General features: G+C 40.6%; 1 protein-coding gene across 1 annotated transcript in view; it reads left to right on the top strand.

Moving 5' to 3' along the window:
• Positions 1-9219: 9219 nt before the first annotated feature.
• The window catches only part of LOC140128467 (uncharacterized), a 41669-nt gene continuing 30619 nt past the window's right edge, over positions 9220-20269 (top strand). Inside the window, exon 1 of the mRNA XM_072150173.1 lies at positions 9220-10840. Within this exon, the coding sequence (XP_072006274.1) occupies positions 9275-10840 (1566 nt within the window). The 5' untranslated portion in view covers positions 9220-9274. The remainder of the gene's footprint in view (positions 10841-20269) is intronic.

The following is a 20269-nucleotide window of genomic DNA, read 5'->3' as shown; positions in this document are numbered from 1 at the left end:
GGATTGTCCGAGGTGAAGAGAAATTGTGATAGGGATGTAATATTACCACTATACAAGGCACTGGTTCGGCCACACCTGGAATATGCTGTCCAGTTCTGGGCACCGGTCCATAAAAAGGATGCCCTGGAGATGGAGAGGGTTCAACGTAGAGCCAAATGATAAGGGGTATGGAGGGTCTCAGTTATGAGGAAAGATTAAAACAACTAGATTTATTTAGTCTGGAAAAGAGACGACTACGAGGGGACATGATTAATTTATTTAAATATATGAATGGTCCATACAAAAAATATGGTGGTAAGTTGTTTCAGATTAGATCAAATCAAAAGACGAGGGGGCACTGTCTCCGTTTGGAGAAATCAAGGTTTAATCACCGGAGGCGACAGGGCTTTTTTACTATGAGAACGGTCAATCTGTGGAATAGCCTGCCTCAGGCGCTGGTCACAGCAGGGACAGCGGATAGCTTCAAGAAGGGTCTAGATGCCTTTTTACACCTAAATAACATTGATGGTTATGTTATATAGGATTGTTTCCCCTAAATCCCTTCCTCATCCAATCCCTTCCCTTCCTTGGTTGAACTTGATGGACAAGTGTCTTTTTTCAACCGTAGAAACTATGTTCCTCCCAAATTGCCATGTAAATATTGGTCAGCGATGGGGAGCATCGAACCTTCACGCTGTTACCGCATGTTCCACTACATCCAGGTGAGCTGACTACCTTTTCTTGTATTTTTGTACAATGAAAACGTCGGATCATTTCGCAAAAAATTACACCTCACACAGCTCCGTGCACCAAAGTATGAAAAAGTTATTAACGTCAGAAGATGTCAAAAAATTATTTTCTTTTTTGTACACATTCGTTTAATTTTTGAAAATGTATTAAAACACAATAAAACCTATATAAATTTGGTATCACCGCAATCGTACCGAACCAAAGAATAAAGCTGAGGTGTTATTTGGAGCGCACAGTCAAAGTCGTAAAAACTGGGACCACAATTTTTCCACATTTGGAATTTTTTTCCAGCTTCGTACACGGCATGTTAAAATAAATAACATTACGGGAAAGTAAAATTTGCTACGCACAAAATAAGCTCTCACACATTTTTGAAGGTGGAGAGCGAGAAATGAGCAGAAAAACCCTGCGTCCTTAAGGGGTTAAAAATCAAGATTTATTGAGAAACAGTCAAAATCAAATTTAAAAATATCACATTAACAGGTAGGATTAACACACAAAAAACAAGTTGGGGCTCATTGGGGTTCCTCTATGCTGCTTGTAATTCTTAGTATTAGTAACTCCATTGCACATGTATAGTAATTATTGCACTAGTCCCCTCAATGAATTGATTGCTAAGAGTGTATTGCGCTTTTCCCTTTGTATTAAAAATATCATTAGTCTATTTTATAGTAAAATGAATGCACTACTTCAGGACTATACTGTTAATGTAAGTTAACATTGACCCAAATACTTCTAAAATTGGTAGTGTGCGGTGAGACTGATGCAAATAAGTCCAACATTGGTAATGTAAGTGAGCACTGACACAAATATGTCTAAGGCTGGTAGTGTAAGTTAACGCACATGTAGATACTTCTAAGGCTGGTACTGTGAGGTAACACGGAGGCAAATAGGTCCAACACTGGTATTGTAGGTAAGTAACACTAACATTGGTAGTGTAATTTAACACTACCAAATACTTCTTAACCTGGTAGTGTAAGTTTACACTGCTGCTTCTAAATCTGGTAGTGTGAGGTTGCACTGATGCAAAGAGGTCCAATACCGGTAGTGTAAATTAACACTGATGCAAATACTACTAAGACTAGTACTGTAAGGTAATATTAATGCACATAGGTCTAAGACTAGTATATTAACTTAACACTGTATGATGCAGGAACTGCAAATTGTACCGAAACTGTGCCTGTACTGAGATTAGCCTTTAAGATATTGCTAAATTATTATGGAACTTCAAACTGTACTGAGACTGCACCTTTACGATATTGCTGGATGATGCTGGAACTGCAAACTGTACTGAGACTGTTACTATAGGTTAAGTGTGTGCCTGTTCTGAGATTATGCTTTTAAGCCACTACTGTAATTGCACAATTTACTGAGTCTGTGCCTTTCAGATATTGCTAGATTATTTGGGAATTTCAAACTGTACTGAGACTGTGCCATTAAGATATTGCTGGATGATGCTGTAAATGATAAGTCTGGCCCTGCACTATAGTAGCCTATCATTAGCTTAATGCAGTTCTTCTAAAAAGGGCAATTATTTCAGTATCTACAGCAGTCTTCTCTTGCTACCTAAATGCCCTGAATAGGACAATTAGTATTTAAAAAGTCCCTGCCTATCTGACTGACCCTATAAAGAGCAGTAACCTCTCCTTAATCCGGTCTACTGTCTTTTATGGCATCTGGGTATGTGAGCCTGCTCTTATATAACAGAGTCACATGTCCTTCCTGGCCAATCAAAGCCATGACCACAGAGGACATGCCTGAAATTAGATTAGTCAACTAGCTTGCCACATCTTCTGTGAACCGTGGCAGCTGTTTAGCTTTGAGTGTTGGTTTGGACCGTTCCTCATAATAAATGATCAATTTTTTCACTGACATAAAAAAACATGGACAAAACAGGTCTAGAATATCATTTGCATAATTTGCAGTCCATTGTGAAATTGATAGCACACTTGCATGTAAAATGGATGTTTAATTGAGCCCTATTTGTTCAATTATAACTAGGTAATTGTCTCTAAGCATGGGCAGGATTTTATCATGGCTTTGAAGTCAACTTCGTGGTTATGTTCTAGTGTCTCCCAAAACAGTTCTTCAGCCTGTCTCTCTTTCATTCCTGCAATGAATTAATTATTTGACAACCTCAAACTGCATCACCAAGGTATACTGCATAAGGTGCATTCTGTAGTGCAGTAATAGTTAACACAAACTAAACAGATACAGAATGTATTATCTTCTACAGAGCCTTAATTACCGTTGTATTCTTCTCTAGAAAATTGACCTCCGTGGTTAATGTTAGGATTTCTATTTTAGCCCTCACTTAATAACTGAAATGTTTTGTGTAGTGAGTGATGGCTAGGACTCTCTGCCCACAAGCATCAAGGGTTCCATCAGGGGCTCTTTGTAGCAGGTTTTGTTGTTTTTGACAGTAAAAACACTGCTGCGTGTTAAGAGAGTCTTAGTTGACTAATTACTTTGTTTACTAAACATGAGAACTCAACAGGTAATGAACCTAAAGGTAATGCATACTGTATTGTTAAAAAATGACCTATTGTATAACCCCTTAAGGACGCAGGGTATTTTCGCTCATTTCTCGCTCTTCATCTTCAAAAATCCACAACTTTTTCATTTTTCCGTGTACAGAGCTGTGTGAGAGCTTATTTTGTGCGTAAAAATTTTACTTTCCCGTAATGTTATTTATTATTCCATGCCGTGTACTGGAAAGCCGGGAAAAAATTCCAAAGGTGGAAAAATTGGAAAAAAAAACCTGCACGTTCTTGTGGGCTCAGTTTTTTACGACTTTCACTCTGCGCTCCAAATAACACTTCTACTTTATTCTTTGGTTCGGTGCGATCGCGGTGATGCCAAATTTATATAGGTTTTATGGAGTTTTCGTACATTTTAAAAAATTAAACGAATGTGTACAAAAAAGAAAAAAAAATGTTGCCATCTTCTGACGGTAATAACTTTTTCATACTTTGGGGTACGGAGCTGATTGAGGTGTCATTTTTTTTTTGTGAAATGAGCCGACGTTTTCATTGCTATAATTTTGAGGACTGTGCGACATTTTGATAATTTTTAAACATTTTTTATGTCAAATAAAAAGGTGTAAAAGTCGCATTTCGGACATTTTCGCACCACCGGCCGTAACTGTTTTAATATTTTGATAGATTGGGCATTTTGGGATGCGGAGATACATAATGTGTCTGTGATTTTTACTGTTTATTATATTTTATATCAGTTCTAGGGAAAGGGGGGTGATTTGAACTTTTAATACTTCATGAATTTAAAACTTTTTTTTTCTGTTTTTTTCCCTACATCTTAGACCATCTAGGGTACATTAATACAATTGTATTGCAGTATATGGCATTTCTGCACTCTGTACATTACAATGAGCCACTGGCTCATTGTAATGAATATGCAGAAGCCGTTAAGCCTCAGGTCAAACGAAGACCCGAGGCTACCATGGCAACCGATCGCCGCCCCCCGATGATGTTCGGGGGAGCGGCGATCAGAGGTAAGATGGGCCCATGCGCCACCATGCTTCCAGTGCCGCTGGCGACTTTGCCGGCGGCAGACAAGCACCGACCGCGGGTGTTAGCGATGGGACTTTGCTGCGATATGCAGCAAAGCCGATCACTGTATGAAGAGGGCTCAGCCCGTGAGCCCTCTTCATACACCCTTCACAGCTCCGTGGCGGATATATACACCACGGAGCGTGAAGGGGTTTTAAAGTAAGTTTTTATATTTATCATACAGTGTCAACCTTAACTGTTTCAATGTTACCAAATATGCCAACAAAAGTAAAAAAAGAACCTGTCTTTCATAGTAGAGGAACTGTTTTAAGGCTTTATTGTTTAGTGTTTTGTTTAACTTTATTGATATTTTAAAAATATTTTTTTTTTATATTCACATATATGTTCATGTGAATACTTAAACTCAACACAAGTGTTCAGGCTCTTCTGCGTAATTTTAAAAACCTTTTTTTGTAAAAACCAGGGCATAAGAAGATAAAATAAAAGCAGATCCTGACAGAAAGAGCACACACCAGCATGTTATTGGGCTTGGTTTACAACGCTTCAACGCTTCAACCAGAGAGCCGTGATGCTCGGATGAGATCAGAAAAGGCGTCACACGTTACAACTGCAGTACAAGGGACACTTGATATTGCTAATATTTCTCCCAGTAAAAGTATTGATGTTACCAATTTTATTGTGGTTACCAGTTGATTGTGTTACAAATCTGCACTTTACATCCTACAAGAGCAGGGAAGAAAGTCAGAAGTAGGGGAAAACATTAGCTGGCCATTGGCCTATGTATAGGAGACAGGAGAATGGGATGTGCCTCGGAATATTGCACAAAGATGTGAGTGATGGGAATACCGGGGGCACAGAGAGATGGGATGGGATTTTGGCACTTAAATATTCACAACTACCCCGTTTTCGTCTCTCTCCAATTATGGAGATTTTGATCAAAGGGTGAGCTACAGCCCATACATTAGCAACCCCCAAAGCTACTTTCGATTGACCTTGGAGAAATGACCTTGGAGGCAGTAGTATTGGGTATGCAAAATTAGAAATTAAACACATGGAAAGCTAAAGGAATTACTCATGTTTTTCAATTGCAACAGGATGGCGTTTTTTTGTCCTTCCCTACTTTAATAGCCGCCTACGATGTCCATACATCCTTACAGTTTGGATATACACAGCTGCAACATTTTGTCCAACACCATGATTTCGACAAATTAAAACACAGTGCTAACTTAACAAAGTCGCATACAAACGATAAGATAAAAGGCCTGAAACCATTCCATAACATATTAGATTCTCCCTAGAGTTCTAAAAACTCTTATCCATTCAAAATGTGGCAAAGAGACCTCCGAAATCGTTCACTCACACGGAATGGTCACAGGCTATTAAAATAAACTCCACATCTTTGCAATGCACAAAGCACTTGGAATCAGCACACACGATTATGCTTAGATGGTACTATACACTGGATGGGTTTCATAAAGCATACCCTTCAAATTCGGACATATGTTGGAGATTGTGTGGTAATGAAGGGCATTTATTACACATATTCTGGAGTTGTCCAGTAATTCAAACGTTTTGGGTGGAAATCAAAGATTTTGTTGTTAATTGGGAACAAGATACTTATCTCCCCTGAACTGATGCTTCTCCAACTCAATAAAGATAATATGCCAGTTAAAAATCAATCCCTTGTTTGCAAAATACTGACGTTAGCAACTATTTGCTTGGCTAAACACTGGAAATCAGCTGCTCGCCCCACTCTTCAAGAGGCAGTGTCCTCCATAACTTTTTCATTTTTACGTGTACAGACCTGTGTGAGGGCTTATTTTGTGTGTAACAAATTTTACTTTCCCGTAATGTTGTTTATTTTAACATGAAAACTGTGAATCTGAAAAAAAATTCCAAATGTGGAAAAATTGAAAAAAACGTTCTTGTGGGCTCAGTTTTTACGACTTTGACTATGCGCTCCAAATAACACCTCAGTTTTATTCTTTGTTTCGGTGCGATCGCGGTGATACCAAATTTATAAAGGTTTTATTGTGTTTTAACCCGTTCACGACCCGTGACGTAATAAAAAAAAAGTTAAAAAAAAATTATAATAAAAAACCCTAAAAACTCAAATCAACCCCCTTTCCCTAGAACTGATATAAATATAAATAGACAGTAAAAATCATAAACACATTAGGTATCGACACGTCCGAAAATGCCCGATCTATCAAAATATGATAACGGTTTTTCACTGCGTTTAATCCTGTAACGGAAAATCGCGCCCAAAGTCGAAAATGGCACTTTTTTGCCATTTAAAAATTTTTTTAAATTCTATAAAAAGTGATCACAAGGTCGAACAGTCCTAAAATTGATAACATTGTAAACGTCATCAAAATCCGCAAAAAAAGACACCACCCATAGCTCAGTACACCAAAGTATAAAAAAGTTATTAGCGCCAGAAGATGGCAAAATCCCCCAAACAATTTTTGTACAGGAGGTTTTAATTTCTTTAAATGTATGAAAACATTATAAAACCTATACAAATTTGGTATCCCCGTAATCGCACAGACCCAAAGAATAAAGTAGACATGTCATTTGGGGCGCACAGTGAAATCCGTAAGATCCAAGCCCACAAGAAGACGGCACAAATGCGTTTTTTTACCAATTTCACTGCATTTGGAATTTTTCTTTCCTGCTTCCTAGTACATGGCATGGAATATTCAATACCATCTCTATGAAGTGCAATTTGTTACGCAGAAAATAAGCCGTCACACAGCTCTGTACATGGAAAAATAAAAAAGTTATGGATTTTTGATCATGGGGAGTAAAAAATGAAAATGAAAAAACAAAAAAGGGCCAGGTCCTGAAAGGGTTAATACATTTTCAAAATGAAACGAATGGGTACAAAAAAGAAAAATAAATTTTTGCCATCTTCTGAAGCTAATAACTTTTTCATACTTTGGCGCACGGAGCTGTGTGAGGTGTCATTTTTTGCGAAATGAGCCGACGTTTGCATTGCTACCATTTTGAGGTCTGTGTGACATTTTGATAATTTTTTATTCCATTTTTTATGTGATGTGAAGCAAAGCAACTTATGCAACCTCAGAAAAAGGAAGCTTGTATGCATAATTATCTATTTTGACGATAGAAAGGAGTCTGGGGACGCTCCTCAATAACCCTGAAGTTTTATAGAGGTTAAACAGGAGTAAGTCTGACCTGAGACAACTAAGGGAATAAGACCAACGCACGTAACCCTAATGTCTAAACAAGTAATTAAGATAGTTGGGAGGGGGGGCCGGAGTTAATCTTTTGTTTCTTATTTTTGTATTGTATTGTGTGCATTTAATCTGTGAAGTCCCCTTGAGCTGCTCACACCACCTATTCAGAAACCATAACACGCTGTGAATCTAGTCCTAGCCATGCGAATGATATCATGGAATGTCAGGGGATTACAAGCCCTGCAAAAATGTATGATGATATTAAGATACTTAGAAAAAATTGCGGACAAACATAGCGCTATTGCAGGAGACATACCCGACTGAAGATGATTTTACAAGAATGTGTAAGTTATGAGTTGGAGCAGTATATGGCTCCCCAGCCACAGAGAGAAAGGCAGGGTTGACGATACTAGTACACTATGTACGCGTGTCTATATTATACATATGTGTAATAGGTATATGCTGTATCTATGTGAGTACATATTATCTACGTGCGTAATAGGTATGTGCTGTATGTAATGTATATATTATATGCATGTGTAATAGGTATATGCTGTATCTATGTGAGTATATATTATATGCGTGTATAATAGGTATATCCTGTATGTAATGTATGTATGTGAGTATATATTATATACGTGTGTAATAGGTATGTGCTGTATGTAATTGTCAAGGAGATATTAATTGTGAATGTATAAGATTGGTTTAACTATAGGGTAATTACAAACTTTGTTTAAATATTTGGCATCTATTGAAGCGTCCAGGCAGCTTTTATGACATCCTGGAGCTTTAACAGCCTGATAACCTCTGAACTGAAGACTGGTCTGTTCAGACCCCAAAGGACATTTGGTCTCCATACCCCCCCTCTTCTGCATCAGGATTTGGAAACAAAAGAACTGTTTAAATATTCCTGGACTCTCCCCCCCCCTCATTAAAACTTTGCCCAATCCTGAATGACCCTCTGGACTAATTCATGAATGGGAGGTTCTGAAACCTGAACCAAACTGAGAAGTTATAAAACAATATGAAATCCAAGAATTGGTGTTCACATTTTGGGGGCTGCTTGACAAGCTGAGTGTGTTCCTCATTTCTCCCACCTCCAGGGATCAGGATTTACTTTAAGTTTTTAAGTTTCTGTTATTTTTCTCCCTTTTTATTTTATAACTGTTTTGCCGTGTTGTGTGTCATTTTATTTTGTAATTCTTTTGTTTTTAACATCTTTTTATGCACTGATCAACTTTTTGTAATTAAAGCTTTTCACTTTAATTTTGGTCCCTGTATGCTCTGCGAACTCATAGCCTTGTGAAGTGTGCTTAGCTGTGTGACTGCTAGAGTGCTGAGTGTGCATGTCTAGTGGTGTGACAAGGTGACTGCTTGAGAGCAAGAATTGATGTAGAGTGGGATACTTATTGGTCCCAATATAAATGCAATAAGTGGTGGCAGCGGGTCTGGTTCTGGTGCTGGAGCTGTATGAGGTGTGATTTAGGCTCAATTTGTGTCCTGAGTGAAAGGTGAGCGCAAATTTGAGTAGGCTAGATTAACCCGTACAGTTGCACCCCACGTCACGTGACGAGGCGGCGGCGTCCTTCGCCGTGACAAATTGGTGGCAGCGGTGGGATAGATTCATTTTTGTCAGAGCATTAAGTGTTGGGATTAAGTCACTAACCCCTGCACTTAAGGACTAGTGGAATCCTTGCGAGGAGTACCCTAGTTTTACACGGACCAAATCAGTGCTGTTCTAAGACACATGTGCAAACAGTTTCCCTTCCCCGTTTTTCTTTTCTATCTTTTATTTGGCAAAGGTTGCACTCAGTGATGGCAACCATCTACAAGAGACAGAGCAAGGAGGCTCTAGTCCACCTCTGTGAGCAGAGAGGTATCGACCCGGCTGACAAGTCCAAAGAGCTGCTGGTTTGTGCTTTGATGGAGCAAGATGCAGAGCAAGGATCTGGCACGGCTCAAGGGAGCCAAGAAATGGACATTAATCCTGGAAGAGTTTCCCCTGAGGCTACCCACAGCAGGAGCCCTCAGGAAGGCATGGATGTGTCTCTACAAATGGCCCTACAGCAGCTAGGTGAATGTGATCCTAGCCTGCGCCTGCAGCTTATCCTTCAATTTAATCAGGCGGCCGCAGCGCGAGAGGAGAGAGCAGCGCGAGAGAAGGAGAGAGCAGCCGCAGAGCGAGAGAAGGAGAGAGCAGCAGCAGAGAGAGAGGAGAGAGCAGCCGCAGAGCGCCAGGCTGATAGAGAATTCAGGCTGGAAATGGCGCGTATTGAAAGGGGTATCAATTCTGTGCAACCCCAATCCCAGGATGTAGACCCCAAAAGACCTCGTCAAGAACGTTTTCCAGTACTGGACAAGGATGGGGACTTGGACATTTTTCTGCGGTCGTTTGAGAAGACCTGCAGACAATACCATCTGCCCCGTGAGCAGTGGGCACAGTATTTAAGCCCAGGGCTAAGAGGCAAAGCCCTGGAAGTATTTGCTGACCTTCCTCTTGAGCTTGATGAGGACTATGACGCTATAAAAGCTGCTTTGATTAAAAAGTACAACTTAACTCCAGAGGTGTATCGCAAGAAATTCCGGAGTGTAAAGCGAGAAACAACTGACAGCTACGCTGATACAGTAGGCAACTTACGGACTACCTTTCTACAGTGGACCCGAGGACTTTCTGTCAACAGCCGTGAGGACCTGGAGGATCTCATGATAAAAGATCAGTTTCTTCACATTTGTCCTGTGGATGTACGACAGTTTGTTTGTGACAGGGAGCCTAAAACTGCGGATGAAGCTGCGCAGATTGCAGACTCCTACACCGCCAACCGGATGCCTGAAGCAAAGAGGGAAACTTCCCCCCAAAGGTCCTCCAGCTGGAAGGAAAAACAAGCCAGGACAACATCACAACCTTCTGTCTCCAAAGTGGGTGAGAACATTACACTGAGGGAGTCTATAAATCAGGGGGATATGCGCAAATGTTTTAATTGTAACAAAGTGGGACATCTGAGGTCTGCGTGCCCAGAGAGAGGGGCAACTGTCTACTCTACAGTACCAGTAGTCATGCTGCTTTCTGGTGATATGGAGAAATTACAGCATCACATGCAGACTGTGATAGTGGGTGATAGAGTCACCCAGGGATTAAGAGACTCAGGGGCAAGTTATTCTCTTGTTCGCCCTGAGATTATAAACCCTGAGGACATCATTCCAGAAAAGACTTTGCCTGTGAAGGGGATAACTGGGTGCCATCCAGGAGTGCCCGTCGCCAAGGTTTTTATGGACTGGGGTTCTGGTAGAGGTATCAGACTAGTGGGAGTGTCACAAGAATTGCCTGTGGATGTATTGTTGGGAAATGATTTGGGAAACATGACAACTGTGTATGTGCCTGATGTACAACAATCATATGAGAAAATGGGCAGAAGCCCAAGGGGACTGATCTGGGAAGGAGGACAGGATAGCAAGAGCAAGGCTATGCCTGCTCCAGAACCAGAGGTGTCCCAGTATGAGGAAGCTACGGGGGAGGGGGTGGTGAACGGGCCCCCAGAGATAACCCTGCAGTCAGCAGATATGGTGAAGGGTGTGAGAGGATGCCAGGATGGAGTGTCTGAATCTGCACCTCAAAGCTCTAAGGTCGTGAGTTTGGATCTGGTGGAGGCCATTACTCAAGGAGAGGTCCTAGAGCAGACAAGAGGTGTCAAGATGAGTAAGGCTCAGAGCATGAGCCACAAAGATGCCTCTACTCAGACTGGGGAGATGCAGTGTGTCTATGAGCTAAAGACAGCGTGTACACTAGAACCAGTGCTGAGAGAGGAGACTGGGGTCCACAGTGAGGTCGGGTTCCCAGTGATGAGTGTTGCCAGTGCAGTTTTGGGGAGCGATCAGGAAGTGGCGCAGGGGCATAGGGACTCTCATAGTATAAATGATAAAGAGAGGGACTCTAATAGCTGTACAGCGGGAAAACCAAAACACAATGTAACTGGGTACAGTAGTCCTACACTTAACTCCATTGGCATTTCATCCAGCAGGGAGAGGGTTAACCATTTCACACTTGGGAGAGGGGACACAGAACTTAGTGTTTCTGCAGCACAAAGCCATAAAGTCAGCAGGGGGTCCCAGCACAGCAGTGTACAAGTGACCAGGGGAGATAGTACTTGGCCTTATACACAGGACAAAGGACCAGATGGTTGATGTGCCCAGGTAGTCACATCTTATGGCAATGATTTTTATGGTACTGAACTTCTGCTATGTATTATTGGTAATTGGCTTGGGAAAATTTAAAATGGCGTGGGTCATTTCAAATTTGCCCAATCTTGAAAGGGGGAGGTGTCAAGGAGATATTAATTGTGAATGTATAAGATTGGTTTAACTATAGGGTAATTACAAACTTTGTTTAAATATTTGGCATCTATTGAAGCGTCCAGGCAGCTTTTATGACATCCTGGAGCTTTAACAGCCTGATAACCTCTGAACTGAAGACTGGTCTGTTCAGACCCCAAAGGACATTTGGTCTCCATACCCCCCCTCTTCTGCATCAGGATTTGGAAACAAAAGAACTGTTTAAATATTCCTGGACTCTCCCCCCCCCTCATTAAAACTTTGCCTAATCCTGAATGACCCTCTGGACTAATTCATGAATGGGAGGTTCTGAAACCTGAACCAAACTGAGAAGTTATAAAACAATATGAAATCCAAGAATTGGTGTTCACATTTTGGGGGCTGCTTGACAAGTTGAGTGTGTTCCTCATTTCTCCCACCTCCAGGGATCAGGATTTACTTTAAGTTTGTAAGTTTCTGTTATTTTTCTCCCTTTTTATTTTATAACTGTTTTGCCGTGTTGTGTGTCATTTTATTTTGTAATTCTTTTGTTTTTAACATCTTTTTATGCACTGATCAACTTTTTGTAATTAAAGCTTTTCACTTTAATTTTGGTCCCTGTATGCTCTGCGAACTCATAGCCTTGTGAAGTGTGATTAGCTGTGTGACTGCTAGAGTGCTGAGTGTGCATGTCTAGTGGTGTGACAAGGTGACTGCTTGAGAGCAAGAATTGATGTAGAGTGGGATACTTATTGGTCCCAATATAAATGCAATAAGTGGTGGCAGCGGGTCTGGTTCTGGTGCTGGAGCTGTATGAGGTGTGATTTAGGCTCAATTTGTGTCCTGAGTGAAAGGTGAGCGCAAATTTGAGTAGGCTAGATTAACCCGTACAGTTGCACCCCATGTCACGTGACGAGGCGGCGGCGTCCTCGCCGTGACAGTAATGTATGTATGTGAGTATATATTATATGCATGTGTAATAGGTATATGCTGTATCTATGTGAGTATATATTATATGTGTGTATAATAGGTTTATCCTGTATGTAATGTATGTATGTGAGTACATATTATATACGTGCATAATAGGTATGTGCTGTATGTAGGGCAGCTTCTGTATTTTATAGTGGAAAAAGCAACTCAGACTGCTGGCATGACAGAAGCTGAGAAACTTAGCAGCAGGTGTAACCTTTATATTGTAGGAGACCCCAACCTCAGTTATGCTACTATTTGTGGATTAAAAGCAGCCTCAGAAAGCAGGACATGGCTTTGCAGCCTGCACAGTACAGCATGTGTAATTCACATGCTACGCGAGCCTAGACACAGCTGGTATCACAATGTGAGGGGGAGGTTGGAGGCACTAATGGGGGTATACTATGTAGGAAGGAATTTCTCTGCCGCAAAATTCGGGAGGTAAGGAGCACAGGGGCCCGCTGAGACTCTGTCGCCCAGGGGCCTCCTTAAACCTGGAGCCGGCCCTGCCTGGCAGATGTAAGCCCTAAGGGTACTGAATCTTATAGAGATTTCCCTCCTTTTTAACGAGGATGAGAACTTCCTGAATTTACTGCAGGGTTGGTGGCAGGAGTACCTAGCGAAAAACGGAGGGCCACTGACTCACCATAATTTTTTGTATCTCGTCTGCTGTGATTGGAGAGTTCAGTGCCTGTAGTTGGGCTGCTGTTAATTTGGGAAGGGATATCTTATCTAAGAAAGTTTTACCCCGCTCTCCGCTGGTTATGGGTCCCAAGTACAAGGATTCACAAATCTCTCCCAGCATTGCATTAATCTCAGCCGGGCCAGTTTTTACTACCCCTGTCCTATTCTTCATTCTAAGGATGTGTGTCCTCCTCCCTCTTGCCAAATTGGCCAGGAGTTTACCCGACTTATCTCCATACTTATGGAGATCTGCCTTTAATTAGGATCGTACAAAACTTTCTTACCTCTCTGCCCAGTCTGAGTACTCTCTCTGCGCTTGCGTCCACCGCTCTTTGCTGTCTGGTGTTGGTTGGGATAGAAACTCAGTATATGCCTTCTGGACTTCCCCACTCCCCTTTTGAGACTGCCTATGTGTCGCCTTTTTGAGACCCCGGTAGTAGGTGTCTATACAGATGTATTACACTATGTAATGTAACACAGTTTGTTACAGCCGGGTCCTGTCAGAAGGCAGGACCCGGCTCCCGGAACAGGACCGGGCAGCCCCGGGACACTGTCAGTCCCGAGGCTGCGATAGGAGCAGCAGACCCCCCGGTAAGCGCCGTGGGGGGGGGGGTCAGATTCACGTTAAATGCCCCTAACACGCTGCGGTCAGCGCAAGAAATCTCTGATCGCGAGTGTTAGAGGCAGGTGTAGGCCTACATAACCGACACCCGCAGCTTCTGGCGCCGGCTCCGTTCAGTAATATTACTGCAAATTGCGGGAATGCACCTCCCACGATGCAGTAATATTACGTCAAATGTTAAAAATCTGTCCAAACTGTACGCAAACAGACTGGTGCCTTTTATGCCCATGCTAATATCACCCTTACAGGTGGGCTTCACTGTGGGGCACTCAGCAGTAACAAACTTGCGCAGAGTGCTGCTGGCTTCAGATGCCACATCCCACCACTCCACAAGGGGGGACGGCACCTGCCCTGGTCAGTATTGATGCAGAAAAAGCATTTGATAATGTGTGTTGGGAGTGGCTGGGCCAGGTGCTCGACAACATGGGGTTCACAGGCTCATTCCACAATTACCTGTCGGTGTTGTTTAGTGGAGCATGGGTGAGGGTGAACAACCCTGGATTTATTTCCAGACCATATGCTTTATTGAAGGGTATCCGCTCTCGCCCCTGTTATTCAATATTTCGGTGGAGCTATATTAAAATAAACTTTTAATATGAAACAAAAGGGGCTGAGGGGCTCTGGTGGTTGTTTCCAGGGTCCCCAGTGATGTATTTTCACTGGTTGTTATAATGAGCAGAGCAGGTCTTCCCTGCATTTCCTGCTGCTGTTAGTTTACACAGGCAGAGGGAGGAGGGAGGGAGCAGGGGGAAGGAGAGACATATGCTACTTATTAGAACAGCCTGAGGGGCTCTGGAAACAGCCACCAGATATATGTATATTTTTGAAACCCAGACAACCCCTTTAAGTGTAAATATAACCAGTAAACTGGTAGGGTATTAAATATAATTTTTAGCATTACCTGTTTTTCTTAAAAAAAATCTAAATTAACTACAATAAATGGTCTCAAATGTTATATGCAAAAAAGTGGAAAAGGGTCCTTTTTGTATGGGATGAACCATGCTCACAGGCTGAAAGGAAAACGTCCGCAATAGCCCAAGATAGAGGGGTATGAAGTGATCCCCTCCTCTAGTCCCACAACATGCATGCAACAATTTACTATTTTCAGCATACGATTTTGCACTTCTGCAGATGAGTTTGGAGGCAATATTACATGAGTAAGGGGGTGAATTTTAACATAAAACGGGGAATGCTAAAAGGGATATTTTGTACCCTATTTGTGAGAGTAAGAGGTTTGCTTTTGTATTACTCATATATGTTATATATAAATGTAACAGATAGACTGCAGATTCATTCCTAGTTATGTTATTCTAGGCAAGTCATACATCTTATGATATCATATCTCATGGCTTCTGTTTCCAATAATTCCCTACGGGAAAATCCAATGTGTCTTGAATACGAAGGTTCTTCAACATGTTGGTTTACTATATGTGATATTTTTACAGAGAAAGTCCAATAATACAAAACTTTTAAGACTTGAACTATCAATTCTTTAGAATTTTCCAAGTGGCTGAGATAAAACCAGAAAGAAAAAAAAATCCGTAAAGGCCAAATGCAGTTACATGGTTCTGTAAAGCAAACTAATTTAATACTTGTCACTGTTGGCTTTAATGGACTGTTCCATTAGCAGAATGTTCATTACAATACATTTTGTAGCTTCATTGTGGGTATGACTTCTTTCTTGTCTCCTAACCTAGTTATTCTGATAATTATTGAAGACCAGTGCTAAACCACCTTGCATGTGACTTTATTGTTGTGGTGAGTGTAGTATATTTCAAAGGTCATTTAACCCTTTCAGGACCTGGCCCTTTTTTGTTTTTTCATTTTCATTTTTCACTCCCTATGATCAAAAATCCATAACTTTTTTATGTTTCCATGTCCAGAGCTGTGTGACAACTTGTTTTCTGCGTAACAAATTACACTTCATAGAGATGGTATTTATTATTCCATGCTGTGTACTGGGAAGCGGGAAAAAAAATCCAAATGCAGTGAAATTGGTAAAAAAACGCATTTTGCCGTTTTCTTGTGGGCTTGGATCTTACGGATTTCACTGTGCACCCCAAATGACATGTCTACTTTATTCTTTGGGTCGGTACGATTACGGGGATAACAAATTTATATAGGTTTTATAATGTTATCATACATTTAAAAAAATTAAAACCTCCTGTACAAAAATTTTGGGGGGGATTTTGCCATCTTCTGGAGCTGTGGGTGGTGTTGTTTATTGTGGATTTTGATGCATTTACAATGTTATCAATTTTAGGACTGTACGACCTTGTGATCACTTTTTATAGAATTTTAAAAAAAATTTTAAATGACAAAAAGTGCCATTTTCGACTTTGGGCGCAATTTTCCATTACGGGATTAAACGCAGTGAAAAACCATTATCATATTTTGATAGATAGGGCCTTTTCGGACGCGGCGATACCTGATGTGTTTATGATTTTTACTGTTTATTTATATTTATATCAGTTCTAGGGATTTGAGTTTTTAGGGTTTTTTATTATAATTTTGTTTTTAATCTTTTTTTTTATTTTTATTTTTACTATTTATCAGACTCCCTGGGGTACTTTACTCCTAGGGTGTCTGTACGATCCTATCATATGCTGCCATACTACAGTATGGCAAGTATATGGGGATTTTACTCCTCATACATTACAATGTGCTGATAGCACATTGTAATGCATGAGTTAATCCAAAGTAGCCTCGGGTCTTTGTGAGACCCGACGCTACCATGGCAACGGATCGCCGCTCCCCGATGATGTCACGGGGAGCGGCGATCCTTGAAAAGATGGCGGTGCCCATGCGATGCGGCAATCAGTGGAAAAACACCCGCGAACGGTGCTGGCACCGATCACGGGTGTTACCGGTAAGCCTTTGCTGCAATATGCAGCAAAGACTTACCGGCTATGGAGAGGGCTTAGCGCGTGAGCCCTCTCCATGCACCCGCGGCCGACCCGTGATGTGCTATTACATCACGGGTCGTGAACGGGTTAAAAAAGATTTTCCAATACACAATAAAATTTGTATTAGGTAACAGCAATTAGATACAAGCAACTTGTAATATGCTTTCAAGAAGCTAAATCCCCTTTAATCCATTACCAAATTGCCTCCCTTTTCAACAGAAACAGAACAATGCTCTTATTTTTATGGCATTTTTTCTGTTCAATCAGCAGTAAAGTGGGCAGAGACTAACCTCTCCCTGTCTTTTTGCATAGTTCCTATGATGTCTTGTGTTCTCTCATGAAGTAAAATAGCAGCAGGTCCAATGACATTCCAACAAGTAAATCTACTTAGCACACACTGTACATACAGTTTCTATACGGTGGGGAGCCTGGAAGCTTTTTCCACGTGGAAAAGTATGGAACGAGCAGTAGCAATAGCAGTCAAATAGTTACATAAAGTTTAGTCTGTGCTAAATGAGCACTTAGAGTTAACATCTCTCCTGTTGGGAACATAGGGCCGCAAGTATCATATTTTCGTCTCTCTGAGGTGAATTTTAGAGACTTCTGTATGATCCTGTCTTTTTACTTGTCATACATGTTCAGTTTTTCCTATCCTGGCAGGGGAAAATTTCGGCTTCTTTTTGAGACTTTTTGTTGCAAATGTCTGAAATCCACATGGACACAAGCCACGTGAGGTGATTATACACAGGAGTCGACAGTACTGTTAATTTGGGATTTAACATGTTGCATTTTTAATGCATTTTCAAACCTATTACAACAGCTGAGGAGACTTGATTTTCCTAATTACATTACTGTTAACATTTGAATTTACAAAACGCATAGTAACGCAATGTTAACAGTAATGAAATAAGGCAAATCACCTATCCTCAGCTGTTGTACATAGTTTCAAAATGCAATTAAACCGCTACGTGTGACCTCAACCTTAGAAGTAACCAATCGGCCTCACTCACCTTAATTTTAAAAGTGCCTTTATATAACTTTGCTTGCAAAGTCCCACCAAATATCTTTCATGTTTCTACAATTATAGTATATTCGGCTGAGAAAATCTTGACTAGTTTGTAAAGGGTGAAGAATCTTTAGGGTTAATAGTGCTTCTTTTTGACCTTTTTTATTTTGGCTTTGTTTCACTATTAGGTTTTGTTATAATTTATTGAAACTTACAAAAGCAAAAATAATTATATGTGCCTCGAGCAAACATAATTTGTGTTATTGGTGGCATATATGTGTAAGGAATAATGGGTGTATTAATTGCAGTATTGAAATGTATAGGTACAAAAGTACAAATGTATGTCAAAAGTATATGCTTATAGTCATACTTTAAAAGTCTTATAGACCATGCTGGTGGTGAAATAGTATAAAATATTTTACACTTACAAGTCTTGGTATGAGAATATTTACTAAACATCTCTGGCAGTGGCTTATATTCCCTCAGAATGAAAGAACCCTTCTTTTTCTGATCATCTGCCTAGGGGAGAGTCAGGACATTCTCATACTCATTAGATAGTCAACTGCCCCCACCAAAACTGTTATATGATACAACGTTGTTTATGCTGACTTCATTCAATTTCAATATAGGATAAATAATTTAAAAAATCATAACATACAATCAAACCTATGTAATGTAATTATTTAAAGGGGTATTCCCACAAAGACAAGATTGTTAAATAATCTCAGGATAACAAAATAACACATTCTCTGATTCACTGTTATTAACCACTTCATGCTGAGGTCCTTTATTTTCTATAACTTTTTATTTTTCCATGTATGGAGCTGTATGAGGGCTTGTAACAAATTGCACTTCATAGTGATGGTATTGAATATTCCATGCCGTGTACTGGGAAGCGGGAAAAAATTCCAAAAGGCATATCCGCTTAATTTTTTGGGTTGGTGTGATCACTGGGATACCAAATTTGGTTTTATAATGTTTTCTTACATTTACAAAAATTAAAACCTCCTGTACAAAAATAAAATTCTTCATCTTGCCATCATCTGTCGCTAATAAATTTTTCATACTTCAGTGTACGGAGCTGTGGGTGGTGTAATTTTTGCGAATTTTGATGACAACTTCAATGCTACCCTTTTTAGGATTGTACAGCCTTTTGATCATTTTTAATAAAATTTTTAAAAATGGCAAAAAAGCTGCATGTGAAGAGTAAATCTACAAGCTACAGACAGATAAGGTTTTTATCCAGGGGGGGGGGGGGGAGCACAGCAGAGCTGAATGTGTATGTAATGGCTGAGATGGCATAACTGAGAATGCCATGTGTATTATGTGCATCTCATGAATCTCATCATCTCTGATCTGTCTCATCTCTCTTTTTCTATGTATCAGATACTAGGGGATTGAAATTTGAGAATTTTCTTTCATAGGTAAACCCCTTTAATTATAATGCCCAATCAGAGGTAGCAACAGTTCCATGGTTAGTTACCATTCAGATACTGAATGAGTGTGCCATTCAACAGCATTAACAGTCCATGGATAGTGAACCATATTAACAGGGCCAGAGGTCCAGTTTAAAGGCCTTGACAGTTCCAGAGGTTTAACATAGTGGTTGAGATAGGTAGTTTGGGTGAGAGACTGGGGGAATGGATCGACCATTAACTGCAGCCCTTTGACTAGGGTCACTCCCACTTTTTGCAGGATACAAAGCATTTGCTGCAGGTCATGCCTGACTTTGAGGGTAGCGACGAGTACAAGTGGGCGACGTGTGACGTTGTCGCACTGTACCCATCTATTCCACATCATTTAGGGTTGCATTACTTGTGTATACATTTGGAGAAGTACAGTACATATGGGAAAGAATTGAGGGAATTCATTTTACCAGCATTATAATTCTTACTTACCATCATAAACAAAAAAATTATGTGCAATTATTATCTCCAGATAGAAGGATCCCCCATGGGGACAAAATTCTCCCCGTTCCTCATGTATATGTCACAGTGGGAGGACCAAGTGGTCTTCTGTGCCTCAAACCCACACACCGGGAATCTATAGTATGGCTGGGTGTGGTTTTGGAGGGACACGGTGTACTCCTATAACGATTTCATGACATTTATCAATTTGAGTAGCATAAACCTTAAGGTTACCCATTGTTTTGGAGGCAAATATATCATTTTTTAGATGTTAATCTATCAGGACAAGACAAGAGGGTACAAGTTTCTTTAGACAGAAAAGACACAGCCGGTAATGCTACACTTTTAGCTACATCATGTCACGTATGGCAAAATGATACGCCAGAGAAGAAATTGTAGTGAAGACAATCA

The sequence above is a fragment of the Engystomops pustulosus genome, chromosome 4 (genome assembly GCF_040894005.1).
Source record: "Engystomops pustulosus chromosome 4, aEngPut4.maternal, whole genome shotgun sequence".
NCBI lineage: Eukaryota > Metazoa > Chordata > Amphibia > Anura > Leptodactylidae > Engystomops > Engystomops pustulosus.
The sequence above is the reverse complement of the archived record's forward strand: the minus strand, read 5'-3'. Positions and strand labels throughout refer to the sequence as shown.